Genomic DNA, 27,569 nt, shown 5'->3' on the forward strand with positions numbered 1-27,569 from the left:
GGGAATCCATTCGTCATATTTAGGGTGCTGCGGAGAAGAGGTTTCCAATCGCGCTTGCGGACATCGTGTAACACTATTAATGTTGTCGGAGTGTAGCTGGATACGACATATAGTCGGTGATTGTCTGGTTTGAATTGTCTGCTAATGAGGAGGCTAGTAGAGCATCGGAGCAAACTGTAGGTGGAGGAAGTTGTAATCAAAGACTACCCAATGAATAGTTCATGTCTGGGGGAGGGAAGATCAAATTCATCGATTTCCTCAACGAAGAGACGTGTCAAATGAAGGACCAGGAAGAAGAAATAGTATGAGGAACTTTACAATCATGGCCAATGAAATAGTGAGCTCCCGCCGCAGGCAAGTCACAAGGGGTGGCTTGTATCGCTGTTGGTACAGAATCAAGGTGGAAGATAGCAAAGGCGTATAGTTATGTGCAGGTCACTGGTGTTGGCAGTCATCTTATAGACAATATATGCTATATATACAAGATCCAAGAGCGTATCTGCATGAATTCGATAAAAGCGGCCAGGGAGAAAACCGAATGAACGATATCCCTATACGGATAATAGCTACATGAAGTGTACGGGGGTATACATATTAAATATGATATGTATAGATCTATGTATATATATATATATATATATTACGCCCCTAATGGATGTGTCTTTTTCCACTCTCAACCTCTTCTTTATCCTTCAGCATGGTATTAATCGTCCACTTGGTGATCTTCACGATCATTCTAGCAGTCATTCTGCGCGCTTACAGAAACAAAGCCAATCTACCCCCAGGACCGAAGGGCAAATTCCTCATTGGGAATTTGTTCGATCTTCCCTCGGCAGGAACACAGGAATGGCAGCATTGGCTAAAGCACAAAGACCTCTACGGTATTGTCTCACCCATTGTGTTTGAACAAAGACTGAACCTCGCAGGTCCCATCAGCTCCGTCACCGTCCTTGGCCAAACACTCATTATCGTCAACGATCGAGATCTGGCGTTCCAAATCCTAGAAAAGAATTCTATAAAGCATTCATCACGACCACACCTCGTCTTTGCCCATGACCTGTGCGTTTTGAATATCTAGTCTTTCTTGAGTCTTATATATACTGAATGGAATGGACAAAGAGCGGGATGGGGTAATCTACCACCTAGCCAAGACAACACACCCCTTCTTCGATCTTATCGCCGTGCAATCACCAGAGTGATTGGAACAAGAGAGTCTGCGGCCAAATTTAATGGTTTTCTCGAATTAGAGGCCAGACGGTTTGCATACCGGGTTCTGCATGCGCCGGAGAAGTTCATTGATCATAACCGGACGTGAGTATTCGGTATCTTTGGGAGATCGTTGCTTATACGAATATAGCGCTTCTGGTGCTTTCATTTTGAATGTTACATACGGTTATCACGTTGGACCTAGTGGGGAAGACCCATTGGTACGCCTGGCCAATCTTGCAGTGTGGCGGTTCGCCGAAGCCGCCGTGCCGGGTGCGTGGCTGGTTGATTTCATCCCGGCCTGTAGGTCCCCTTACTTTCGAAGGAGTGGGGTCGTACACTGCTAATTTGCTCTGGATGCAGTGAAATATGTCCCGGAATGGATGCCCGGGGCTAATTTCCAGCGAGTTGCCAAAGAACACCTTCGAACTATCACGAGATTCGCAGAGAGTCCAGTTGCATTTACCAAGTCTCAAATAGACCGGGGTAAAGACAGACTGTGTTTTGTTTCGACGCTTCTCCGACAAGGCGAGGATGAAGAAATCGTCAAATGGTCAGCGGCAGCAATGTATGGCGGGGGATCGGATACGGTATGTTCCTCACTGTCATGTGCATTGCTTCTACTCATACCAGCAAGACTACTGCAATTCTAGAAGGCTTCTTTTTGGTCATGATGCTGTTCCCGGATGTGCAACGTAAAGCCCAAGCCGAGATGGACGAGCTGTTCGGCAAACCTACGTTGCCATCGGCGACCGATCGAGAAAGGCTGCCGTATGTGAATGCTATCGTCAAGGAAGCTATCAGATGGCATACTGTCGCGCCCATGGGCATCCCTCACAAAACGGACGAAGACGATATCATCAATGGGTATTTGATTCCTAAAAACGCAATCATTCTCCCGAATATATGGTATTCTCATCCACACTCATGTTATCTTCGCTGTGTTCACGTATATCTAGGGCATTCAACAATGATCCGACGATATATCCCAATCCCCGGGAGTTCCGACCCGAACGATTCCTCTCCGAGCCAGCTGCTCTTGAACCAGAAGATGTGAGCTTCGGTTTCGGTCGCAGAATTTGCCCTGGACGGTTGATTGCTGAAACTTCCATCTTCCTTACGATTGCACATACGCTGGCCGTCTTCGAGATCAAAAAGCCTACAGAAAATGGTCAAGAAATCGAGCCGAATGTCTATTGTACACCAGGCCTTTTGAGCCATTTCGATCCTTTCCATGCCATTCTTACCCCACGCAGTCAGCAGCATGAACAGCTCATTGTGGATTTCGAGAAAGAATTTCCCTTTGAAATGGGCGATTCGGAGGTCTTGGCAGAGGTCTATCATTAACTAAATAGGGAAAATGATACGTCCTCTACTTTCCACTCTTCACTTTACGTCTACGGTGTTCTTGTTACCGTATCTTTTTTCTTTTTCTTTTCTTTTGATCATATTATGCCAGGTGTCCCATCTAGTAGAGGATGCGAATCCTGCCGAAAATCGAAAAAGAAGGTCTGTGTGTCCGTCGGGAGTCGGAATCAACAAGCTGATTGAAACCGTAGTGTGATCAACGACAACCCTGTTCACGATGCATCCGAATGGAGTTACTCTGTGAAGGAAGTGGCAAACAGCGTTATCACTTCAAGCCGGTCAGAGTCATACCTAAACCCAACCAGCCAGCTCACAGATTGTGGAATTCCATTTCCCAAGTCCCTTACAATCAACTAGCCATTCAGTTCATCAAAACCCTCCATATCAGCGATATTCGCTTTGATATCTCGTTTTATGGTCTTTTTTTGCAGGAGATCCCCAAACGGATCGGAGAAAGTGCTGTATTGGATGCTGCCGCACAGGCTTTGGTCTCTTCACATCCCCTTCTTCATCTTCGTGAGAAAGAAGTTCCCCGTCATGTGTTAGTGCTTTTTGGAAAATCTTTGAGGGCACTCAGAGAATGTCTGAATAATCCAATTGAAATCCGATCGCCGCTTACCCTCTGCGCTGTTTATCTCATCTCAATCTGTCAGGTATGATACTATCTACACCTCTTGGGTATCCAGTCGCTAAGCCCGACGGGTTATAGGCTTGGCTGGGGAAATACGAAAAGCAATCAGCCAGCCATGGGACAGCCATCGCATATTTACTCAGGATTGTAGATATCTCCAAGTATAAAGATGGATTCGAAAGAGACTTGATCGTCACGTTGAGTGTGCCGGTGGTAAGTGACCCTTGCGAAACATGAACCTCCCTACTTCACTAATTCGGTCAGATCCTGGACGGAATATGCAATCCCCGGGTACAAATGTCTCCGAGCTTCTGGGACGACGTGATGGCTCTCATCCAGCAAGGTTCCTCCACAGCTCGGGAGAGTATTCCACGACCAAGCACAACCCTACTGTCGCTTTCAAAGTTCCCAGAATATCTTCATCAGCCGCGCTCTCATCACCTCGAGATTCTTGAAGCATATATGAGACTCCAAGCAGACGCACAGAACATCTATCCGTATCTAGACCAGCTCGTGGTGCCAGCTGCCCCTTCCTCCCCGGTCATTGGTCAACGACCGCGTCATCGAGCAGCATACACCGTGATCGTTGCTTTAGCACTTCTTTTAAACACTATTCTTCGTGCACTGGATTCAGAAAACGTCATGCTCACCCACGAGTCGACAGTATTTTGCGAGAGAATCATCAACGAGGCTGAGGCGGCTTCCAGTTATCGTCCGCTGGGTGCTGCTTATGTTGTGCCATGTCTGGTCGTGGCATTGGGTACTGCAGACGATCCAGGGCAGCTGGCTCGCATCAAGGCCACATTGACCGAATATGAGACTGACTTCCAGGGATTTGAATGGAGGGAACTTGCTTCGTGGCTCAGGGCTGTATTTCGCAGCCACCGTGCACGCGAGCCCCTGATATCCAGCAATGTAGATGCATTAGCTTTCGAGGCTCAGGGAGCTTGTATGACGCAACTGCAAGCTATATTCGGACTGTCTTTCTATTCAGACTGTAGTAAAATCGAATCCCTCTGATAGGGATCACTGATCCTATGTGATTTTTTTCGTTGGCTAAATCCTGAATACTTTGCGCGATAAGACTGGCCTGCTTTTGAGTCGGAATATATCCAATGTCTATTTTCACATCCTTCATAAGAGTTCGATCGGAGTAGTACCTAGAAAGCTTTACTACATGGAGTAGAGGCTTTGAGTAGACTAGGCCAGAATGCCGACACCTGAGCAACTCCATTGGATTATGTTTGAGCTGGTTAGAGAGAGAACAAGAGCCCCAAAAAAAAGTAACCATCCAAACGACAAAAGCAAAATGAGAAAGAGAGGGCATTTACACAAGCGTCATCATAAACAGATTTATATGACAGTAAGCTAGACAATGAAAAATGCAGGATATGAGCGGCCTAATCAGATCTGCCATAGAGCACAGGAAAGGAATATGGATAGCTCGCTAAGTGTTGGGGGGGTTTTGCAGGGGAAAAGGAAGAGGGTTTGTGGCATGGGCTTCGATACGCGCTGCATCAAAACGGGACCAGGATCATGATATGTACACGTGTCGATTCCGAATGCACTGGTTCGAAGAGGCAAGCTGCGATATGTGAAAAGAACATCCTACCCTCAGAATGAGCAAAACGTCAGGCCAACATACGGGGAATTGCCCCAAAAAAAATAAAAACCAGGATTATATACGTCAGTCTAGTATGGACGAACACAGAAGCAGATTAGAAGCCGAACGGATTATTGGGGGCTGTTGTCGAGTTAGTTTCTGTTTCTTCTGTCGCCTGTAAAGGGCAAGGAAACACTTACTGGCTTGCGAAAGGTTGGCTCTGAGTCCAGTCGGTTGCGGCTCAAGCTTCTTGGGGCCATCTGGCTTGACACCGAATCTGATGGAAGGAGGTGGTCCAGTTTTCTGTGGCGACAGGGGAGTGGCTGTTGGCTGCTGGGGAATTGGCGGCACAGGGGGTGGAGATGGGTATGAATGGTTGCCGTAGCCATTGATGCCAGTGGGTTGCGGTTGCAGTGCAGGGGGAAGGACAGAGTTGATACCAGTCTGCATTGGTTGCTGAAGTTGCCCGTATCCACCAAAGCCTGTGGGTTGCGGTCCAAGTCCCTGGAACCCAGTCTGCTGGGGGACCATCTGATTACCATACGGTTGATGCTGCTGCTGCTGCTGCTGCTGCTGGATACCGAATTGGGACTGGGGAGTAAAGGCTGTGGGCTGCGGCATTAAACCATTCTGATATGGGCTTTGACCCACGAATCCTGTCGCCTGTGGCTGCATTGCAGCTTGATAACGCTGCTGGCTCATTTCGCTCAGACTCTGGCCAGGAGGAGCAACCGGAGGGGCCCGCCTGGGGAAGGCCCGTCAATTGAGCCTGCAATGGAGGGGCACCAAAGGAGTTTTGTTGTTGCGAGAAGTTTTGAGGCGCGGACAGTGGACGTTGCGGAGGCGGAGGCAGAAGTGAATTTTGTCCAACTCCTTGAGGCGCCTGAGGACGTTGCCTGGCCTGTGCTTGGAACCCGGTCTGCTGAGGACTGAATCCTTGCTGATGCTGTCCTATCTGTGCCACTTGGGCAAACAAGCTGGGAGTGGCACCTGTTTGCTGGGCCTGTTGTACAGGTGGCGATTGCATGGCAGTGGGTTGCGGCTGTAGGGCAGGCATGGGCGAGGCAGGCTGTGGAGTAGGGGGTTGAGCCGGTGTCGGCTGCAAAGGAGCTTGGAGCAAGGTCAGATCCGCCATTGCCCCTGTTGGCTGAGGAACCTGAGCTGCCACGGGCGGTGGAGTCGGGGTGGTTGCAGATGGTCGAGCAGGCTGCTTCGGCTGCTTCACCTCCCATGCATCATCTTCAAATCCGGCTGCAACAGGCTTTTCAGCTGCCGTAGGGGGTGGTGGGCTCGCCGAGCTATCTGGTGATTTGGGTTCGCCTCCCTGTCCGAACGCTTTAGGATCAACCTCTCCGGCTTGGACGTTCGGTGTTGGTCTGCCCCTGCGAGTGTTGTTGCGCAGCATACCACCAGGTCCAGAGAACAGACCACCTTGCCCTCCATCCTCACCATTGCCAATGAATTCCTCGCCGCCGAAACTGACGTTTCGGGGCTTGGACTTGTCCGGCGTACGACCATATTTAGCATCTAAGACTTTCATCACTCGTAAGGTATCACCCAGGTTCAGACCCAGATTCTGAAGCATCTCAGATGTAAGGTCAGGTAGCACGGATTCATCTATCGCATCCTTGTTGAATGACTGTGCATATCGCTCACAGCGATGTGGACCAACACCAGCCTTAAGGAAGAAGTCAAACCAATCGTAATCGGAACGTTGCACAGAAGCCCCGGTCTTGGAAGCCCCAGATTTGGAATCTTTGTTAATCGCAGCTCGAGGTCGGATGCTTGAAAGAGGTTTGTCCTCATCCAACGAGACACCAGCGACCCTCTCCACATGCTCGAGATCCTCAACAGACATCTTCGAGACCGGAACGGCAATCTTGATACCATTCACCTTGTGGAGCTGGATTTTGCCATCCTGGAGACCTATGAACTGGGCTTCCACTGTGAAGTCCTTGGTCCGATCCGTCCATTTTCGCACTTTAGTTGGATCAGGCTTCGACTTGATTTTGCTGTCGCGCTTGCTGTGACGATCCGATGAATCCATCGAGTCCGTCCGTGTCTTGCCCATCGCAAGTTTGGACAGCCGCATCTCCTCCATCCGGTTCTTCTCCACACTCGACAAACCTGGTTCATTAGGCATCAACGGTGCTTTTGGTATCAATCCTGTGACTTCAACGTAGCTGCTAGGGACAACACCCTCCTTGTTGTTCTTCAGCCGTCGCACCATCCACCACTCTTCGGATTTGGTATCATCAAGGATAACGACTTCGTCACCCACAGCTACTGTAACTTCATCGTCGCCTTGCGCCATGAAGTCATACAAGATCTGGCCCTTCTTTGGACCGCCACCCTCTCCTGCCTCGAGCACCTCACGCAATCCTTCTGCCCGATAGGCACCGGCGATCTCACCGAGTGCCGCTGCAATCTCGTGGGCGGTGTCTTTGGCACCTGCATGGAAATCAATGCTCTTGCTAGGCCTGATAAGATCAACAAAGACGTGCTTTCCTTCAATCGAGTAATGAGTAAGCTTCTCCGCACTCCATTCTTTCTGCCGATCATCACCTTCGGGAGAAATGAAGATGATTCCGGTAGCCATGTTGATTCCCAATGTAGTCGGCATCTTCTTTCTCTTGCCCATAACTTCGACCATCTCGTTGATGTTATAGATATGATAGCCGGAAGGTGACCGAGGCGTCAATTCACCTGCTCGGTTGTAAGGGGGAGATGCTTTGACATGTGTCCCATCACGACCGGTAGCAGGCGCCAGCTGCTGAGGACGGGGTGGCAGACTTGGGTCAGGCGCATAACGGTCTATAGGTGAGGCTGCATGTTCTGACGGTGGTCGACGGGGCAGACTGGGCGGCGGGGACTCCTCGCGGTGCTCTGCTTGATCGTACGATGGCCGGACCGGAAGACTGGGTGGCGGGGGCTCATCTCTGGTCGTCTCGGCAGGGGCATGCTGTTTGTGGATGATACTGGCAATCGCAGCAGCAGCGGGGTTGTGAGACATATCAACCGGAGAGCCGGCGGGCGATGCCTCGGTTTCTTCCGGAGCAGTTTGCGTAGGCCGCTGTGGAAGTGTCGGCGCGGCAGGCTCGGCTCGAGCAGAAGGTGAGGGAGTGACATCAGCTGCAGCGGAGGCATCCTCGATTATTTCGATGTAATTCGATGGCGCAAATCCATACTCCGAATTGGTTCCAACTAACGTCCAATCTGGATCCGAGGTGTCGTACACCATCAGCTCAGCATCTTCTGAGAAGGAAACCTCTTCATCAGTTTGTCGCGTGTAATCGAAGAGGGCCATGGCTCTGTGCGCTGGTCGCACCTATTTCCTTTCTTATCAGCAATTGTTCATGCAGCGAGGCCGTACGGGTGCATCGGCGGAGCTCCGCAGCTTCAACAAGACTCACCTCTTCAACATAGTTGTTGGGGACCAGGCCTTCAGGTTCGTCCTCATCCTCCCGTCCAGCCTTCTTTTTAGCCCTCCACCAGTCATCGTCCGCATTCTTTTCCAATATGTAGAGGAGGTCGCCCTCGCGAATCTCGAGTTCGCCCGCTCCCTGTGGCTGGTAGTCGTACACAGCCGAGTAGACACCGAGAAAACCCATATTGAGAGCAACTTATCAGGGCACCTATCAATTACAACAATCTGCTGCAAATGGCAGCGTCTCAACGTGCCAACTCTAGGTTTCGCAGTGATGTAGTTTGGGGGGATGGACGGATGTAATCGGTGATGCTGGCCGTTGCTCGGTCAGCCTTGGCGCTTAGTGGGCGGAGCAGCGATAAGTCAGGATGCGGATGGGTTGTCGAGGCGCGGGGAGGTAGACAATCTGTCCAGGCGCAAAGGGATTGAGAAGAGAGAGGGAAGAGGGAGGAGGCGGAGGTTGGATTAGGGAGAGGGCGGGAAGGTGGGCCAGATAGGAGTTGAGAGTCACGTTGCCTTATTCTATGTGATTTGGACATTCTCTTCAATTGCAGTCTTTGGCGTTTAATTAATTAATTCTCTTCTTCTGGCCTTATTGCTTTCGTACTTGAACTCTCCTATCTCTCCGGCAAACTACAACTTTGCTACCCAAAGTTGCCCCTCGGCTCCATGAGGGCAACTGACAGCCATCTCCGAAGTACAGGCGACAATATATCACTTTTGGTTCTTCACTTCTATATTAGGCAGAGCTAGACTTATGTGGGATTGCAATCAGACCGTTTTACCCTTCCCCGGATAATAGAAAAACATACATGAATCATTCATATAAAACTTGAGAAGGAAAACATATCAAAATGTACAAGATCTACTATACAATATCATAGTTCATCTTTGAAGGTCTCCTCACTTCCCTCGCTGTTTTCAGGCTTGTTTGAAGATGGCTTTTGCTTTTCGACTGACTCTGTTTCCTGCTTCGGCTTTTGGCCAGCGGAATTTTCAGACACCTTCTTTTCGTGTGGTTCCGACGACTTATCGTTCCAAGTATCTTCCTCGTCCTCTTCCAGAACGCCTTGGAACTTGATCACGCCGTTGCTTTCTACAACCTCCAACGTCCAGTCTTTGCCATCTGCTTGTTCTTCCAATAGGTTCTTCATCTCTTCCAGTTTCTCCGGGTCGATGTCGTACTTTTTCAGAACTTGCTTGGACATTTTCCGGATTTCGCCATTCTCGCGTTTCGCAACCACCTCCACTCGTTCCTCGCCTGCGGATGCCACACGTCCTTTTTCAATGATCTTGCCCTCCATACCGACAAGTTTACGGCCTCCAACTTCGATTCCTCCGATAATCGGGAGCTCGGATTGGGCAACATCAGCATCCGCATCTGTAGCAGCATCGGCCAGTTGGCTGGCCGTGTACCACTCTTTGATTGCTTCCCATTCGGTGACTTCGTCGGGCATCAAGATTTCACGGCACTCGATAGTGTGTACCTCATCCTGTTGTGGTGGGAGGAAAGCAACGTCGTCACATAAACGAGGGGTGTATATTACCATTAGGTAAGAGCACGTGGTGAGTTCCTTGATCCAGCCGATGTGATCTGTCGATTGTGGATGACAATGAAACTGCACTTCGACCTTGCGTTCGCGTCCGGTCAGATCGCACCTGGTCCCGCCATTCAGATGCTGGACCAAGTATCGCGAGCCACCCTTTGTGTGAAGCTCTGCCACATCTGTTTTAGCAGATTGTTTCTCTTCCTCGCCTTGATCGCTGATAAATCTTCCCAGAACGAAGGAATGCGTCGCGGTGTCTTCAATGGGTGGGTAGTGGGGAACACCCCGGCCAGCAGGGAGCGCATGGAACTGCTTGACCTGCTTCTGATAACAGAAGGAGTAGGACCACCAGCCAGAGAAATAGTACATGCATCTCCCTTCCATTTCACGTAGAAGTTCCAGACCACGATCTGTTGCCCGGGCCAGCTCTTTCTGCTCCTCGGCCTTGCTATTCTCCTTGTCTCTTGTTGTATTATGGTCGTCGTTCGTGACACGTGGGATCTGGCAGAGCAGTCGTCGGTCCTCAAGTATCATTTCTTCATAGGCGAATGGAGATCCATTCACATCCTCGGGCTGGTCTGCGGATTTCATGCTACCCTGGCCCATGTAAATCTGGGGATTGTTCTGGTCATTGGCGCGGGGGCTGGCCTGGGACTGGAGTAATGCTTCGGCGTGAGATTCGAGCACATATTCCTCGGGAAATTTCACTTGATACTTTGAGCAAGATTCAACGTTAGTTCGTTTCAAATCGATGCAAGTCATATCCACCTACCTGGGGATAGGCCAGGAGATCGTCATTGATGTTGAACGGCTTCTTATTTGCCCACGCACTACACACAGCACAGGCCAATACCAGCCACGGCGACAGGCTTGCTGAGTGGCCCATCTCTTCAAATAGACAGATAGACAGATTATTATGCAGTGAATCAAGGATGACAGTGGAGTCTAGGGGTTGTTGAAGTCAGGTAGCTTGAAGCTTCCCCGCGAAAGGCGCTTGTCGCAAGACGCTTCAATTCGATAATGTCAAGGCGTTGGCATGTAAATCAATCGTGTATGGGTATCAGTGCTAATTATGTAAAGGTAGAAGTAATCAAATTTGCAAGGCTGAAAGAATCAAATGCATACACAGTAGGCAGCCCTCGCATGTCAAGTTTTGGTAGTGGAGAGCCTGGACAGCTGTTCCGTGGCCTTATCTGATAACGCCTAATCTACTATGTATGCCCGTGGGCAGGTTGGAAGCAGATGCGTATTACAAAATCCATTGAAATGGACCTTTTTGAAATGTATATGGGAAAAACATCTAGAGTCACAAGATACTGGAAATCTGCAACATGGATCTATAACATGCATATATTCATACAATCCAGTAGATTAGTTATTATGGATGCCGTTTCCTGGGTCACCTGATTTGAAATGCTGAACTCAGCATTAGTACCTCATTTATCAGGTACATATGCTAACCATATATAGTTAGACCCATGTTAGCGGCTGCTGACAGGGATGTTGGTAATACAAGCCAAGCCATTCCATTGGCCGGACCAGGCTGACTGATGTCTTGCAAAGCATTGGGGCATCGGATACTAGGTACAAAGAAGAGTATTTATGAGATTGACTAACGCTGACAGCATTTTCTTTCCAAGCCAAACATTCTACTATTCTTAATCCTTCGCATATAAATAGCCCTCACCTTATCCATGAAACTACTTCTACCACTTTTAATTTGCATCACAGCAATTTTCCTTGCCTATAACCCTTCAATCAAAGACTCTTTTAGAGACTCTTTTCTCACATTCGTCCAGCAGCAAGCTCCTAGTTTGTCACAGTATTCTCAGACAATAAGTATTGTCAATCAGACAAACCACCACCTCGATTTGGACACCCCAACTCTCATAGTCCTCCCCATCACAAACATGTCCGTTCCTCGCGCAATCCGACAGGCCTTCCTTGCCGTTGAGCAAGCAGAAGGCGCAGGCGCCCGTGTGCGCCGATCTATTGGAACTGCCAAGCTTCGCAACTTCAGCCCCTTCCTCATGCTCGACCACTTCACCATCGGCAAGGGTGCCGGCTTCCCGGATCATCCCCACCGTGGCCAGGAGACCATCACCTATTTGTTGTCCGGTGGCGTTGACCACGAAGACTTCGCCGGTAACAAGGGCACCATCGGGCCCGGCGATCTGCAATTCATGACTGCAGGCCGTGGCATCATGCACGCTGAGATGCCTCACGAGAACGCAGACGGTAGCCCCAACGTCGGTATGCAATTGTGGGTCGATCTCCCCCAGAAGCTGAAGTTCTGTGAGCCTCGTTACCGTGACCTGCGCGCCTCAGAAATTCCCCTCGCCACAGTCGATGAGGGCCGCGTCAAGATTAAGGTTATCTCGGGCCAGTCGCATGGTGTTGACTCCGTGCGTGACTTGGCCTACACCCCTGTCTGGATCTTGGATATTACCATCAATCCTGGTGGCCGTATCTCGCAGCCCCTGCCGCAGGGATGGAACTCATTTGCCTATACTTTGGCTGGTGAGACTGTCTTTGGTTCGAATGATTCCACTCGCATCGTGAAGGAATTCACAAATGTCGAATTTGAGCAGAAGGGTGACTTTGTTGAATTATCTGTCCCCGATAATGCCGAAAAAGATTCCCGCATCTTCCTTGTGGCTGGTCAGCCGCTGGATCAGAAGGTTGTTCAGTATGGACCTTTTGTGCTAAACACTCAGGAGGAGGTGTATCAGGCGATGCTCGACTACCAGACTGCGTCCAATGGGTTTGAGAGGACTCGAGGTTGGCAGAGTGAGATTGGCAAGCGGATGGGATAAACCACATGGCTGTTATTGATTGTTTTATATTTACTTGGTTTATATGGACTATAGTCACATATATTGTGGGTTTTGGCGTTAAAACATATAATATTAAATGAATAAAGTCCTTTATATGAAATGATTCAAGTTCCATCGAGTATATTATGCGTGGTAAAGTCTGTAAAGTCGTTTGTTGGAACTTTGCCACGCGTATCCAGTATAACGCTCAGGGTTTAAACCCCCAGTTTTCAGAGGGATTTGGTACCAGAATGCCTTATTCCAGAACGGCAAAAAAAATCAAGATACCTTCACAATCCAAGGAGCCTAATTCTACTTTATAAGTGTCGAAAATGTGTAAACAGAGATATCGCTAGTTAGGCGATTTGTAAGTGTTCAAAGTGAAGCTTTCATTTTCTATTTGTATAGGACTAAAAGCCTCATTTTCAGTATAAATAATTTACAATACAATACAACTACTCCTTATAGAGTGGCGGTACAGGAAGCGGTTACTATAAGACTGAGTACGTGCGCCCTCTCCTTCTCGTTGCAACACCAAGGAAAAGAGACGGCTAAAAAGCAATTGCAAAGCTATCTTCATTATAAGAGCCTCTATTTGGAATTTCATACCGGGCTAAGCGGACCAGATTATTGAAGTTTACGTACGTCGTCAAAGACAAGGGCCGCTATTTTGAGAGGCAATGTAGATGAAGTCAGTTTTACCTGCACTTTTTCGGATTTTAACATATGCTAGATTGAGATATCGCTAAACTAGATGAGAGGCAGGAAGGGAAAAAAAAGAAAGTAGAGTCGTTCCGTCAATCCACCGTGACGCCACTCAAATTGTCTCGGTTTGGGTGATTCCGTCAATTTTGATGGTCGCTCCAACGGTACCAATCAGAGCAAGTCCCCTGGGGATGTGGACGTCGCGAATCTTGAAGCAAGCAAAGACAACCAGCCTCTGAAGGGCAGGGCAGCACCGAAGGATGCACTGTGCTAGGTAATCGTCCACGGCAGTACTAAAGGAAATGTCAAGATATTTGAGATTGGGATACATTTTCCCTTCTGCAAACACCTGTTCGAACGCTGTGTATGAAATGTGACGGCACGAGGAGATATTCAAGTGTCGAAGTTTCGAGCCCGAATGCTCCATAAGAGCAACGAACCCGTCGGATGCAAGCCCAATAGGCTCCTCCGGACCGGTGGGATTCGTCATGTCCACATCCCGGAGGGAGTTCAAGTCGACATAGGTAATGGCTGGGTTAGACCAACCTGTGAAAAGGGCGGCTAAACCTTTATCGGTGAAGGTTGAATTGAGGGTAAGACGAAGCTTGGTCAGATGGCGGCAATGCTCATGGATATGCTGTAAAAGTCGGTCATCGACAAACTCGAATTCCTCCAGTGATAGAGTCTCTAGCTGATGACCAACGCTACTCATTATCTCAAGGAGAGGCTCGGTCTTGATCTCGGTCTCGTTTAGAAAACGCAGCGACAAATGCTGAAGGGACTTGAGTGTCGAAATACCCTCAAGCATCTCATTGTCGGTTTTGTGTAAAAACTTAAGTTTCAGTCGCTGAAGGTTGGGACAATGAAGGCACATTAGTTGAGCAGTTTCGTTATCAAAAGCAGAATCTAAATTCCACAATTTGAAGCTCAGGAAGCGATGACCAAGTTTCATGAAAAGTTGGCGCCAACAGGCATCGGTCACAAGGTTTGGCCCATCCAGGTGGAGATCTTTGATCTCCATATCACGTTCCATCATATAGTGGAAAATCTGGTCCTTCATTGGAGTGGTGAACCGAAGGTTAACCCTTGTAAGACGAGGCATGGAAGCCATAATCTTGTGGTAATCATCCGTGCCGAGTTCTAGCCACTGGTTAGACTTTCACTGTTTCACAGAGATGTGATAGCTCTGACTTACTAGCACAGTCGAACAGATCAATGGATGTATAATGAGGTCGTAGGAACAGATCTAGGGTCCGTGAGGTCACAGCCCGTCTTCTAGACAAGATCTGACCGAGACGTACTAACAATGACGGAGGCAAGTCACCGAAGTCCTCAATATCATGAATATAATCTGCCACTTTCTATCAAATGATTAGCAATCTTTCGTCAATGCCGTGGGAGGTTGGATGTCATGGACATACCTTGATGCATGTTTCCAGTAGACTCTGAGTGCCATGGGGAGTCAATCCATCAAGTAAATTGGCTTGATTCTGACGTCGTCCGATCCCGGGGCCACGCTTCTTGGCTGGGGGCTTTTTATCGTCGGCCTTTTGCTTCTTAGAGCAATCAACGCAAAGCAAGCCTCCGTTCGGACCGGCCTTACTATAGGGAGTCACGGTGAAACGCTTGTCGCAGATCTCGCAATTCGCAAGTTGACCGGGTTTAGGTTGATTTTTTTCTTCATGGATCTTTAGCGCGAGCAGGTTATCGTCGCCCTCATCATCGTAATCGCCACTAAAGCGGGCCTTGCGCTTAGCAAACTCCTTGCTATTTTTAATCTTTGCAATGGCTTGCTCGCGCTTGCGCTTTTTTATCGGGTCTTCCGGTGATGCCAATACCGATGGAGACCTAGACTCTTCAGGTGTATTGGACGATTGTTCAGCTTGGTCAGGCTGGCGCTGTGCCTCGGCTTGCCGACGGTCCCAATCATCTCGAATTTGTTGGGCTGAGATATTATTTGACTAGAATCAGTCAGCCAAGCCATATTATCCAGGTCAGAAATATCTCAACATACAGCAAGATAGTCAGTTAAGGCAGAACGTCTAAAGTCACGATCAGTCTTTGGGTCATAGGGCGAAGGGAAGCAAAACATACGGGCCCCGAATCCCCTGAGGCTGACTTGGCTGCCGCTGTCCCCGTCTCCTTCCTGCCCTATACGAAGTCAGTTTGAAAATAATAATGGAGCATGGAGATACTCACATATTTGAATAGTTTGAATATCACAGTGAGGCTCAAGGTCGGTCTGGGCCCGAGTCACTGGACCCGTGGCAATTTCGCGTTTCACTTAACGCGGTCTTATCTGAGATAAGGACACGGGATATGGCGAAGGGGGATATGAAGGATACAAGGGATATGGACAAGAGAGATGAAGAGAGATAGAGTCCTCTGATGCTAAATGATGTTGGAGATAAATATTTGCCACCAAGGATGGGAAAGGAAAAAAATGATGAATCGGAAAATTCCGAGGAAATTTTCTGGTTCAGGCACCTCTCCTCAACTTCATCTTCTCTCACTCACTCACTCCAGGGCCTCCCTGCTTTTAATCTCCTTTCCTTAAACATCCCAAGTAGGGAAAACTCTCGTTTTTATCTCTACTTTCTTGTCTGATTCCATCCATCATCCTATCTTTTCTCTCCTATCCCCGTATTGATAACACAAACAAGTGAAGTTGGCCTCTCTAGGTACTCTCCTCCCAATCACATTTGTCTATATATTCTTCAAACTTGGCTAACAAGATTCATCGTGATAGATTAATACTACTTCAAACCTCTCATTCCACTACTCTCTACATTCACTCCAATATGAGGCATAACCTGAGGCCCAGAACCACAATCCCTGATTCAGATGACGATTCACAGATCAGCGAAACGTCATTGAGGAATTCATCTCCCCTCCGTCGATCAAGTCGATCGGGACCTTTACGGGCCGGTGGGTCATCCCTTTCTCAGTCACGCCCGCGCGTCATCCAAGATTCCGAGGCAGACGAGGGTGACTATGTTGGTTTATCGGACTCGGTGGCACCAGACAATTTTGCTCCGGGAATCGCGGTGGTCGTGCCCGTGAAGAATGAGCCATCTAGTGACACGAATTCTCGGAGCTCACTTGGGGATCAGTCGACGGGCTATAGTACCCCAGCTACCAGCGTTGGTGCTTCGGTTACCGAGCCCGACACCAAGATTGCGGCCAAAACTTCAGCGCGTATCAATGCCGCTGATCGCGTAAAGAAATTACAGTTGAGCTCATTATCCCTAGGGGCTTCCAAAAGAGGAAGAAAACGGCCTGCGGCTGTTTTGGCTGAGGATGATGATGCCTCGGATGTTCCACTGGCTCGTGCCTCTAAAAAAAGGATGGCAAAACGGCCTGCTCTGGCTGTCCAAACCGACCCCGAGGCTTCCGATACTGCGCTGGCCCATGCTCTTCAAATGGAAGAATACGAGTACCCACACCCAACAACAGAAGCCCGTTTGCCCGTAGACAAATTTATTGATGAACACATGGAATACGACTCGGACCCAGATTCCAGGCCGGAGTTATTCTCCCCGTTGAGCCCTGAGCCACCTGGGTTGCTTCCTTCTGGTACCGCTGGCTCGGATAGAGAGGATCCTTTAGAAGGCGGGTCTCCCCTTTCAATTGGAACAGACCTCAATGACGACTCTGAAGAAGAGCTGCCCCCAACCTGGGAAGAGCAGCGGAAAGCTCGTCGTGTAAGTCGGGTCCTTTTTCTACGTACCTTTACATGACTAACCCTCACCTAGGCTGAAAAGGACCGAAAGAACCTTGTGCGTAAGCATCCCACAATTGGTACCATGTGGGATGTGCTCAAAGCACAGCCAATTATCCAGCCAAAGGAGGCGAAGCAACCTGCCTCGATTACTCGGAAACTCAAGGCATTCCAGCTCGAGGGTTTGAACTGGATGATAGCACAGGAGAAAACACAATACAAAGGTGGCTTATTGGGTGATGAGATGGGCATGGGAAAGACCATCCAAGCAGTTTCACTCATCATGTCCGATTTTCCCCAGCCTGACCCAACTCTCGTCCTCGTGCCACCGGTTGCTTTGATGCAGTGGGTATCCGAGATCAAAGAATACACGAATGGCAAGCTGAAAGTCTTGGTCTATCACAATTCCGACGCGAAAGTCAAAAAGTTGACACCAGCTGAAATTCGCAAATACGATGTCATCATGATTTCCTATGCAAGTCTCGAATCCATTTATCGCAAGCAAGAGAAAGGCTTCTCTCGCGGCGAGACGATGGTCAAAGCAAATAGTGTCATTCACGCAATCCACTACCATCGCCTCATTCTTGACGAGGCGCATAGTATCAAATCGCGTACCACGGGTGTTGCCAAGGCATGTTTTGCCTTGGAGGCTAATTACAAGTGGTGCCTATCGGGCACACCCGTACAGAACCGGATTGGAGAGTTCTTTTCCCTGCTACGCTTTTTACAAGTCAAGCCATTTGCATGCTACTTTTGCAAGCAGTGCGATTGCGAACAACTTCAGTGGACCTCGACTAAAGAGGGACGTTGTACCGAGTGCTCTCACACTGGGTTTATGCATATCTCAGTCTTCAATAAGGAGATTCTCAATCCAATCATCGAGGGGAAAACTCAGCAACAACGCAAAGATGGGCTCGACAAGCTGCGTCTCATCACTGATCATATCATGCTCCGTCGGATGAAGCAACAGCATACAAAGTCAATGGAGCTTCCACCTAAACGTATCACGTTGCATAATGAATTCTTCGGCGAGATTGAACAAGACTTCTCTCGCAGCATCATGACGAACTCGACCAGAAAATTTGATACCTACGTCAGCGAGGGTGTTATGTTGAACAACTATGCCAATATCTTTGGATTGATCATGCAGATGCGCCAAGTTGCCAACCATCCCGATCTTATTTTGAAGAAAAAAGCGCAGGCTGGGTTCAACGTTGCCGTGTGCTGCGTCTGTGACGAGCCTGCAGAAGATGCGATTCGGTCTCAGTGTCATCATGAGTTCTGTCGTCAATGCGCCAAGGACTATATCCAGTCTTTCCAGGACGATAGCAAGCATGTTGACTGCCCACGGTGCCATATTGCTCTTTCGATTGATTTGGAACAACCTACGCTTGCAGAATACGAAGAATCTGTCAAGAAGAATTCCATCATCAACCGCATCTCGATGGAGAGTTGGACCTCGTCCACGAAAATCGAGATGCTCCTCTACGAACTCTTCAAGGAGCGCAGCAAAAGCCATACCCCTAAATCCATTATTTTCTCCCAGTTCACATCCATGCTACAACTAGTCGAGTGGCGGTTACGCCATGCCGGGTTCAACACCGTGATGCTGGATGGATCGATGACTCCGACACAGCGGCAAAAGTCCATTGAGCATTTCATGACTAAGCCCGAGGTTGAGGTTTTCTTAGTCTCTCTTAAGGCTGGTGGCGTGGCACTCAATCTCACGGAAGCTTCCCGAGTTTTCATTATTGACCCGTGGTGGAATCCTGCCGCGGAATGGCAAAGTGCCGATCGCAGTCACCGAATCGGTCAACAACGACCTTGCGTGATCACTCGACTCTGTATTGAAGATTCGGTTGAATCACGAATCATTCAACTTCAAGAGAAGAAAGCCAACCTCATTCGGGGTACATTGAATAAAGATCAAGCGGCGGCCTTGGAAAAACTGACTCCGGAGGACATGCAGTTCCTGTTCCGAGGAACCTAAACCCTTTGACAGTCTCCAATTTCTCCAATACGCCACCTTCGTCACGGAGTTCTATGTGTTTGGGGGAGTTTTCGATGATTCCCATGATATGGAGATTTTTATGTACCTTTGGCCTTTAATCCAAAGTCTACTCTTCCGATGAACTAAACAATCTATGTAGTTCAAAATGCAATCATAAAATGTAATATGAAGTAATATGAAACAGGGCAGAACTTGAGGTCATAGTACAGGTACTCTTGGCGAATATCTCTGTTGCCTGGGATCATCTTTTCCTCTTCCGTTCATTTGTAAGGCTGAAAGCTTGGCCCTCTCCACCTCTTTTTTTATATCTTTTCTATGAATATTTTTACTTATCCTTTCATCTCGGGGAGACTCTTGAGCTATGGATTCCCAGCCCCGGTCATTGCCTATTCATCCTATTGACAAATATGGGCCTAAATTTGTCGAGAAGGCTGATAAGATACATCGCGTCAGTATGAAGGAAGAGTCAAAGCCTGCCGGAGGATTCGATGCCACTCCCATCCCTCATGCCCCGCCAGGCTACACCCTCAAGATCACTTTCCATCGCGCAGCGGATTTGCCCATCGCGGATTTTGGCAGTTTCTCTTCCGACCCCTATGTCTCCGCGCACATGATAGTCGACCTGCCAAGGCGCCATAAACAAGACCCCGTCATGCGCTTTCGCACCCCGACCGTACGCAAGGACATGAACCCAACCTGGGAATGTGAGTGGATTGTCGCAAATGTCCCCGCCTCAGGGTTTCAGTTGAAATGTCATCTCATGGACGAGGACCCCGCGGATCACGATGATAAGCTGGGAATCGCTTTCATCGACATTCCTACCCTCTCGGAGAACTGGGAAGGCTTCAAGGAAAAGTCATTTAAGGTCAAAAAACGCTTTGGGAGTAAGCGTGTCTATGTCTTTACTAATATCTCTGCGTTTGCGACTGGTCACCAGAAGGAGTCTTGGTTGGTGGTCAGTATCGAATGCCTCGGCAAGACCCCTGGCACCGAGGGGGGTCATATGTACACCATCGGTCCCAACCATTGGTTCAAGCATTTTTCTCCGATGATCGGACGGCTAGCTGGCATCAAGGACCAGGTCCAAAGCAAAGATGGCAGTGGCTCTATTAGCCGTTACAAGTGTGTCCCTCTCATTCCACCTAGTCCATTTCTATATACTGATCCCCGAATAGTTTTCAAGCGATTCAGATGCAGCTCACAGGCCCCATACCTGCAGAGTTATATCATCGCTATGTAGAGTTCAAACCATTCGTGGCGGGAATGTTCCAGTCGCAGAGTCTACGAGGGCGTATCCTGCATAAGGCCCTCCATCACCAGCACCAGCGCATCTACAATTTTGATCGCACTACCTTGCACGGGTCCTTCCAGACGCCTTGCCGTGAATTCTCCCAGAAGTTCTTGGAGTTTGCGCACTATGGCCAAGGTGGACGGATTTTCACCTACGTGCTCACCTTGGACGGGCAACTCCGGTTTACCGAGACCGGGAAAGAATTTGGTATCGATATGCTGAGCAAGCACACCATGCACAGTGATGTGTCTATCTATATCGCGTATTCGGGGGAATTCTTTCTTCGGCGGCGTAAGCATCGTCATCGTCGTAACTCTCCGGAAGGGCGTGCGGAGCGAGCAAAGAATGCAGAGAATGCAGAGAATGCAGCATCAAGCACAGTGCCCACACACGAGTTCCCCGTGGAGGAAGATGAGGACCACAATGAGGGTGAGGATCTCGGTCAAACCGAAGAAGGGACCCCTATCTCGACCGATCCAGCGGACTATGAACTCTTTATTGATAACGATAGTGGGACCTACCGTCCTAACGCGGAGAAGCTACCACTGCTTCAGGAGTTTATGTCCTCCAACTTCCCCGGTCTCCATGTTACGACTCTGGACTGTCAGGCGGATGCCGAACGAATGGGAAAATTGAAGGACGAGCAGCGCGACTTCAAGAAGAACGCAGGCAATGTCATTATGTACCTACAGCAAAGCAGCGCGTCTTCCCTGTCGATCTCCAGCTCGGAAGAGGAAGAGCTCAACGAGCGCAGCGGTCAAGCCAAGCAACGAGGAGATCTTTCTCGACGAGTCCACGAGATGCGCGATCTACGAGGACAGGTAATGCGGTGGGTAGAAGCGGATGAGAAGCCCGATGGTCATAAGCACAAGCATCGGTACTTTTCTAGCCGTGAGCGCGCCGTGTCGACTGGTGCGATCAGCACTGACCGGACCAATCAACTTGCGACCTGATTTTGTTTTTCTTTTGTTCGGTTTCTTGGGGGTTTTTCTTGCTTTCGGGAGCCACGTATCTTTTCTCGATACTTGGTCTGAGACCGAGTCTTCACGACGTTCACGATTAATTCTTGATACCAGGCTGTTATGCTGTTTCGCCTAGTCTAGTTTTATTAATACAATGATATTTAGAAGGGTCATCAAATGTATAAAATGTTTAAAATGTATGGATTTGGGTTAGGAATGGGGTTATGGTCATAGATATATATGTACATGGTTCATTAGATATCACTTTATAACAAAACGATGAATTAAATTTTATATGTGCTTGTATATATATATGTACACACATACATATTGACTATTCATATGTCTACCGATCTAAATCTACCAAGAGAAGAAACTTGAACGAAAGAGAAGCTTTCCAAATGACATATGGGGGTGTACACATTTTATCCGACTCTCGCCCCCCCCTCCTTCACATCCTAGCTCTTCTCCCCCTTACACACCACTGATTACTCGGTTCCTTGACACGCTTCAGTAGGCCATCCGACTGCAATTTCGCAGACCGTCGATGGCCAACGATTGGTCTACTTCGGTCCCTTTCTCACACCGTGAGATTCATTTGCCATCATGGGGAATGTTGCCAGCCGCCTTGACGATGCGGGGAACTTGTTTTTCAAAGATCAGAATCGCTGTAAGTGAAGACCATCGAGGCTCTGGTCCTCTTGATATACTGATGAACTTGCTGTAGTCTCGATCGCATCCGTCACGATAAGCAACCCACGACGTCGTCTTCTGACTCTATCCCCCAACGCGTTCCCTGCGACGAGGTTCGTAGCCAAGCGCGATGCCGGCGACGATACTCCGATCGAATATATTCAGGTAAACAGTACCCAATAGGCTAGAGGTATGGGGTCGTCTAGCTAACAAGACTCAAAATGCAGGACCCCGACACCCCCTCCGTCGCTCCGATCCCGACGTTCATGCTACGACTGTCGAATGAGGAGGAACTGATCTTCAAATTCACATTTATCATTCGCCAGACACAGACCGGCAATGCTCCAAATTCCGTCAATGGTGTCTCAACGACCATGCCCGAGGTGGCAGACACCAGTCTCACCGGCCTCACGTTCGCTCATGCATCCAACTCAAAGGAACTCGATAACCTGATCACAAGAGAGTTCCATGCGAACCCTAACCTTCAGAATAATTCCAATGTCCAGCTCATCGGGGATTACTCTACTGGGGGCAGCCCGTCCGTGTCGTTCGAATGGTCATGGAGATGGAAGCCTCCGAAGGTAACAGAGGACAAAGGTGGCGGCTGGCGCAACAGCTGCAGCTTCTTGGATTACGATCAAAGAACAAACCGCCTCAACACCCTCGCCCATTTTTCCTTCTGGGTTCACAATTCCAATCGTCCCCTGCCGAGTCCGCAGATCTCATCGCCAAACCTGGAGTTACCCACTTTCCCGCGCTCTCGTATCTCATCAACCCAGTCTGTCCTATCTTACTATAGCGATGCCGAATCCACCCACCCAAACCCGTCTACTCTTTCGCCTGAGCCAGTGGAAAAGTCTCTCCCGCCCCCTCCGCCGTCCGCGCCCCCTCCTCCACCACCAGCCAAGGTGGACCTTCCCCATTCGCGGGCAGGTGATGAGATGAGCGGAGTGGAGGATGGACCCTTGTTCCGAGCGACGATGAAAGCGTTAGAGTCGAAAACAAGCAACATGCGAAGCAAAATAAAAAAAGTCCTCAAGAAAGCCGAGAGCGCACAGCTAGCGCAAGCTAGTTGCAATGAAGCCATGGAGGCGTTCATAGGCTCATTGAATGATGCGTCTACGTCCAATGCAAATGCCATTCAGCCTGCATTAGATCATTATTTTGAGAAGATCGCTCGGCAGATTTTGAAGTACGAGCAACTCAACACGACCCAACTCCAGAAACTCGTGATTGATCCCCTGGTCAAGCTATATAACAACGACATTAAGCAAGCAGAAGCCAAGAAGAAGGAATGGGATGAAGAGAGCCGTGACTATTACGCGTATGTCAGTCGGTATCTAGGCCAGCGACAGGATTCGCTGAAAGAGAAGAAGCGTGCCGAGAGCGATTCGAAATATCAAGTCAAACGCCGGAATTTTGAATTGAGACGATTTGATTACTCCTCATTCATGCAAGATCTCCATGGGGGTCGCAAGGAGCAAGAGGTTCTCTCACATCTCACCAAATATGCAAGTTGTCAGGCCAAGAATTTCCTGTTGGCTGCCAAAAATGTTGAAGCAATGACCCCTCAATTGGATGCCCTAATCCACGAGGTGGATCAAGCCGACAAGGAGTTCCAATTTCAGCGTACAGAGCGGGAAGAGAAACGCCGGGCTCTGGAAAATGGCAGTAACCCATATCTTGAGCCCGACGTAGTGGCCAGTGCGACGAGTATACCTGCTATATCTCCTGGGACTCCCAACAGCGGTCCTTCTACCGAGGTGGAGCTTGGTCGAGCTGATAGCACTGGCTCCCAGCTTCGAGGGGTCATCAGCAACACCTCATCGGTTTCGTCTCAAGCAAATGCAGGATCAGCTACATCAGCCACAGGGGCCAGTGCACCCACGTCAAACCCAACGGCGGTCGGCACCGCGAGCCAGAATCGTTTCAAGGGTATCCGAGATCTCGAGGAGCAGAACAGTCTTGGGTCCGATCGAAGCAGTGGCCAACAACGGAAAGAAGGCCTCCTGTGGGCACTTTCCCGTCCAGGATCTCACATTGATCCCAAGGGAATCAACAAACAGGCATGGCACAAGTAAGTACAAGCGCATGAATGTTTGACCCACTCCTAACTTTCTCAGATTTTGGATTGTCTTGGATCAAGGAAAATTATCCGAGTACAGTAACTGGAAACAAAAGCTGGATTTACATATGGACCCCATCGATCTGCGTATGGCGTCCGTCCGTGAAGCGCGAAATGCAGAACGACGATTCTGCTTTGAAGTGATCACACCCCAGTTCAAACGTATCTACCAAGCCACGTCCGAGGACGACATGTCGAATTGGATCAGGTCGATCAATAACGCGCTGCAAAGTGCAGTCGAGGGCCAAGAGACTCCACCTCCCTCTGCATCTAGGAGCGATAGGCCCAGCAGTCGGGATATTGGTTCCGCTCTAACAGGAAAAAGCTCGTCCGTGTCTGGCCATCACTCCTATTCCTCCTCTAGCTCAGGTAGCAACGCTGGCGTCATTCGTCGAACAACTGTCGGTGCGCGCCCGGGTTATGTCCGCCATGATAGCAACAGCTTTGAAGAGAATCCTGCAAAACTCCTGCAGATTGTACGAGATGCGGACCAAGGCAATAACTGGTGTGCTGATTGCGGATCGTCGTCCAAGGTTGAATGGGTGTCCATCAACCTCGGAATCATTCTCTGCATCGAATGTAGTGGAATTCACCGCTCTCTGGGCACGCATATTTCCAAGATTCGCTCTCTCACATTGGATGTACATTCCTTCTCGAACGACATTGTCGAGATTCTCCTACAGATTGGAAATCGCGTCAGCAACATGATCTGGGAGGCGAACCTGGATCAAACGCTCAAGCCGAGCGCTAGTTCTACGCGAGAACAGCGGTTGAAATTCATCACCGCTAAATATGTTGATCGAGCCTACGTTGAGCATCTGCCGTCACCACATTCTCGCTTTGCGACACCTGATGAAACACTTTTGGCGTCAATCAAACAGAACAACATCCAAGGCGTCCTCTATGGCCTCGCCCTGCGTGGCAACGTCAACATCACCGATCGCTCCCGTAACACACATGCAACCTTCCTTGCCCTCGCCGCAGCCGATCCTGCGTCCCCGGGCTCCCCACCAACCACTCTCGCCGCCAGGTCTAGCGCAAAGGCCATCCCATTCCCCATCGCTGAGCTGCTAGTCCAAAATGGTGCAGAGATTCCACCACAACCTCCTTCCATCCCTCTCTCCCCCGCAGCCAAGCTCTACCTCAGCCAGCGGACTGCCCGCCCCTCTGCCTTCAGCGTGCCTCCACCGCCGTTAGGTGGACATTCCTCTGCAAATGATACTCTGGGCTCTTTGCCAACTATCCGCAGCAAGGAATCTTCCTCTTCGTCAAACACACCAACTCTGGCAGAGACCAGGGACAAAGACCGAGAGAAGCTCTCCAAACGGGGAAGCGCTGGTGCCCGCTTTGCAGGGAAAGTGGCTTCCCTTGGAATTGATCGATAACGGGCTCTTCACTCGCGCTTTATCTTGTCTATATCCCCGTTTAGCACATCAGCGCCGCCCATAATCGTAATTATATCAGTGTTTAATGACATTCCGCATGAAAATTCCCCTCTTGATGAACTGCTGTTTTGTTTTTTTTGTTTTGTTTTTCATTCTTTGGTTTCTGTTTCCGGCCAGGATCTTTTTGTTTCCTCTCCGCTCTTTGGCTCTCTGACTTCTGTCAGGGCCAAGCGGTGATTTCTTTCGTTTCTTTTTCCCTTCTTCGTGTCAATTCTTGATACAAGCATATCGATCCTGCTTTTTGGATGATTGCTCACTACTTTTATGGCTTATTGTCTTCCTAGGACGAATTTAAATATGGGTCCGGTCTGTTGCCTTTTGCCCTGGGCTCGGATTATTCTGTTTAATCACATGTAGTGGTGCACTGGTGGATGTCCGAAGTTCCGGGCGACTTGTACTTAGCGAGCTTTGAGGATCATTCAACTCTTGCAGTGATCAATCGTGACAGCCATGGAAGAATGGGGGTCCTTGCATAGTGATCTCCGACGTATACCGAATGGAGCTACTTAGCGTATGGCTCTTGTCTTCGGCTTCCCTCGTCATCCACTTTCCCATAGCAGAATATCTATAAACAGACCACCGATACTCTACTGGATGCTGGATACTGTACAGGAACGAGGTTGCCTGACAGTGGCAAGCCCAATACGCCCATGCATCCACACTGACCCCAGCAGCTGACGATAATCCCAACGCTCATGGAGCTAGGACTGCAACGCCGTGGGGCTGTGGCGTCTAGCGGTGGCCGAGGATGGAAGGACCTGCAGGTTTCTAGATGAAAATAGAAAGATGTACAAGACGGAGTACTCCGAACGTGGATCTGGAGATCTGGAGACGTGGCCAAGGAACCATTGTATATAACGCCATATGGCCTGCTTGGAGCTCTGCTGATCCCCGCAATGATTGGGGCTATGAATAGTCTAGGGGGCGATAGCTACCAAGCCACTGATGATCAAGGGTGGAATTGTTCAATATGCCATCTCCACCTTGGTATGTTGTACTTCCGCATGTTGTACATGACCCATATAATCTTCAGATTCCTACGTAGGCACTTCTTGGAGTCTTGCAATCGAATGTAGGCGCAATCCGTCACGCGGTCGGAATGTTTTCTCTATAATCGATCACTCCAAGTCTGATCTAGATCAACAATGTATAGCAAGGTCATCGTAGCTCCATGAAGCGAACTCATACTGTGGGGAGGTTATCATGACGTCATTTATACCTCAGGTGTTCCTGTGGCGTTTCAAGGTCAAATACTTCGACCACTCACCTTCTACGGTTGGATAGATCGCTGACTTGGCTTTGAAGAAGGTGTAAGGAAGGCGCTAGAATGCGCCATTTGAATGGGAATGTTCAACTTACATCATAAAAGTGCGTCAGTGGCTCTCTGCTTTGCCCATACACGATGTACAACATGTAGTAGTTCGCCAGGAAATCTCCGGATAATCTCCGGTCCATTTGACGTATATTGTGAGCATGGTGGAGGGTGTGATTGAGATGAGTCATGGCTGAGAATGCATTGAGCAGCGTATGTAGATAGATATACACTAGTCCATGCAGTCCTGAAGCAAAGTACGTCCATGTATATCAAACGAATTGGTCAGCTGACCCGGAGAACTTGTCCGATACTTTTGAGATATCCAATCAGAAGAAGAACTACGTTGAGATCCAAGAGGAAGAAGAGGAAGAATCTGGTAGTCTATATCATGGGTACCAGGTACAAGATACCATGGAAAACCATACCCTACTTCTCCAGTACTAATGTCTCTCTAGGTGACATTCTCGGGCTGATCGGATGCAACGCACCTTACCTTCTGCTAATAGTTTGGAGAACATTGATCTGGTCCCCACTGGGATTCAAAGTTGAATGCCTAAGTATCTCTCGGGTCACTGTGGCTGTTTCTCACAGGGCTGATTGGTTTGCTCAAAAGCCAGCAGTGGGTATATGTCTAGGTTCTTCCATGGCACAATATGGAAGATATGAACACATGTGATTGCCACAGAGAACATTTCCATCCTCT

The 27,569-nt window shown here is 49.1% G+C and overlaps 9 protein-coding genes across 9 annotated transcripts; 6 read left to right on the forward strand and 3 right to left on the reverse strand.

The window, feature by feature from the left end:
- Positions 1 to 697: 697 nt before the first annotated feature.
- On the forward strand, positions 698 to 2,553 carry N7500_009492 (cytochrome P450; the record flags this gene model as incomplete). The annotated part of the gene is made up of 6 exons (XM_056680631.1): positions 698 to 1,059; positions 1,195 to 1,311; positions 1,412 to 1,509; positions 1,570 to 1,774; positions 1,840 to 2,073; positions 2,166 to 2,553. 6 exons carry the CDS (start codon positions 698 to 700, stop codon positions 2,551 to 2,553), a joined length of 1,404 nt encoding a protein of 467 aa, XP_056528013.1.
- A 949-nt stretch (positions 2,554 to 3,502) lies between these two features.
- N7500_009493 (uncharacterized protein) lies at positions 3,503 to 4,225 on the forward strand (the record flags this gene model as incomplete). The annotated part of the gene is made up of 1 exon (XM_056680632.1): positions 3,503 to 4,225. The coding sequence occupies one exon, from the start codon at positions 3,503 to 3,505 to the stop codon at positions 4,223 to 4,225; it is 723 nt and encodes a 240-aa protein (XP_056528014.1).
- A 698-nt stretch (positions 4,226 to 4,923) lies between these two features.
- N7500_009494 (cytoskeletal protein-binding protein SLA1) lies at positions 4,924 to 8,419 on the reverse strand (the record flags this gene model as incomplete). Its single annotated transcript, XM_056680633.1, has 4 exons — positions 4,924 to 4,949; positions 5,009 to 5,553; positions 5,636 to 8,136; positions 8,222 to 8,419. The coding sequence occupies 4 exons, from the start codon at positions 8,417 to 8,419 to the stop codon at positions 4,924 to 4,926; spliced, it is 3,270 nt and encodes a 1,089-aa protein (XP_056528015.1).
- A 694-nt stretch (positions 8,420 to 9,113) lies between these two features.
- Positions 9,114 to 10,668, reverse strand: N7500_009495 (PRKCSH domain-containing protein; the record flags this gene model as incomplete). Its single annotated transcript, XM_056680634.1, has 2 exons — positions 9,114 to 10,496; positions 10,555 to 10,668. The coding sequence occupies 2 exons, from the start codon at positions 10,666 to 10,668 to the stop codon at positions 9,114 to 9,116; spliced, it is 1,497 nt and encodes a 498-aa protein (XP_056528016.1).
- A 1,024-nt stretch (positions 10,669 to 11,692) lies between these two features.
- Positions 11,693 to 12,598, forward strand: N7500_009496 (pirin family protein; the record flags this gene model as incomplete). Its single annotated transcript, XM_056680635.1, has 1 exon — positions 11,693 to 12,598. The coding sequence occupies one exon, from the start codon at positions 11,693 to 11,695 to the stop codon at positions 12,596 to 12,598; it is 906 nt and encodes a 301-aa protein (XP_056528017.1).
- An 817-nt stretch (positions 12,599 to 13,415) lies between these two features.
- Positions 13,416 to 15,395, reverse strand: rad7 (uncharacterized protein; the record flags this gene model as incomplete). The annotated part of the gene is made up of 4 exons (XM_056680636.1): positions 13,416 to 14,443; positions 14,499 to 14,664; positions 14,725 to 15,264; positions 15,318 to 15,395. 4 exons carry the CDS (start codon positions 15,393 to 15,395, stop codon positions 13,416 to 13,418), a joined length of 1,812 nt encoding a protein of 603 aa, XP_056528018.1.
- Positions 15,396 to 16,104: 709 nt separating this feature from the next.
- On the forward strand, positions 16,105 to 19,014 carry N7500_009498 (DNA repair protein RAD16; the record flags this gene model as incomplete). Its single annotated transcript, XM_056680637.1, has 2 exons — positions 16,105 to 17,007; positions 17,059 to 19,014. 2 exons carry the CDS (start codon positions 16,105 to 16,107, stop codon positions 19,012 to 19,014), a joined length of 2,859 nt encoding a protein of 952 aa, XP_056528019.1.
- Positions 19,015 to 19,396: 382 nt separating this feature from the next.
- Positions 19,397 to 21,279, forward strand: N7500_009499 (C2 domain protein; the record flags this gene model as incomplete). The annotated part of the gene is made up of 2 exons (XM_056680638.1): positions 19,397 to 20,157; positions 20,211 to 21,279. The coding sequence occupies 2 exons, from the start codon at positions 19,397 to 19,399 to the stop codon at positions 21,277 to 21,279; spliced, it is 1,830 nt and encodes a 609-aa protein (XP_056528020.1).
- Positions 21,280 to 21,894: 615 nt separating this feature from the next.
- On the forward strand, positions 21,895 to 25,491 carry N7500_009500 (putative ARF GTPase activator (Csx2); the record flags this gene model as incomplete). The annotated part of the gene is made up of 4 exons (XM_056680639.1): positions 21,895 to 21,958; positions 22,016 to 22,146; positions 22,209 to 24,058; positions 24,105 to 25,491. The coding sequence occupies 4 exons, from the start codon at positions 21,895 to 21,897 to the stop codon at positions 25,489 to 25,491; spliced, it is 3,432 nt and encodes a 1,143-aa protein (XP_056528021.1).
- Positions 25,492 to 27,569: the final 2,078 nt, after the last annotated feature.

This window comes from Penicillium coprophilum (genome assembly GCF_028826855.1).
Source record: "Penicillium coprophilum strain IBT 35676 chromosome Unknown utg000006l_segment0_segment0, whole genome shotgun sequence".
NCBI classification, from domain to species: domain Eukaryota; kingdom Fungi; phylum Ascomycota; class Eurotiomycetes; order Eurotiales; family Aspergillaceae; genus Penicillium; species Penicillium coprophilum.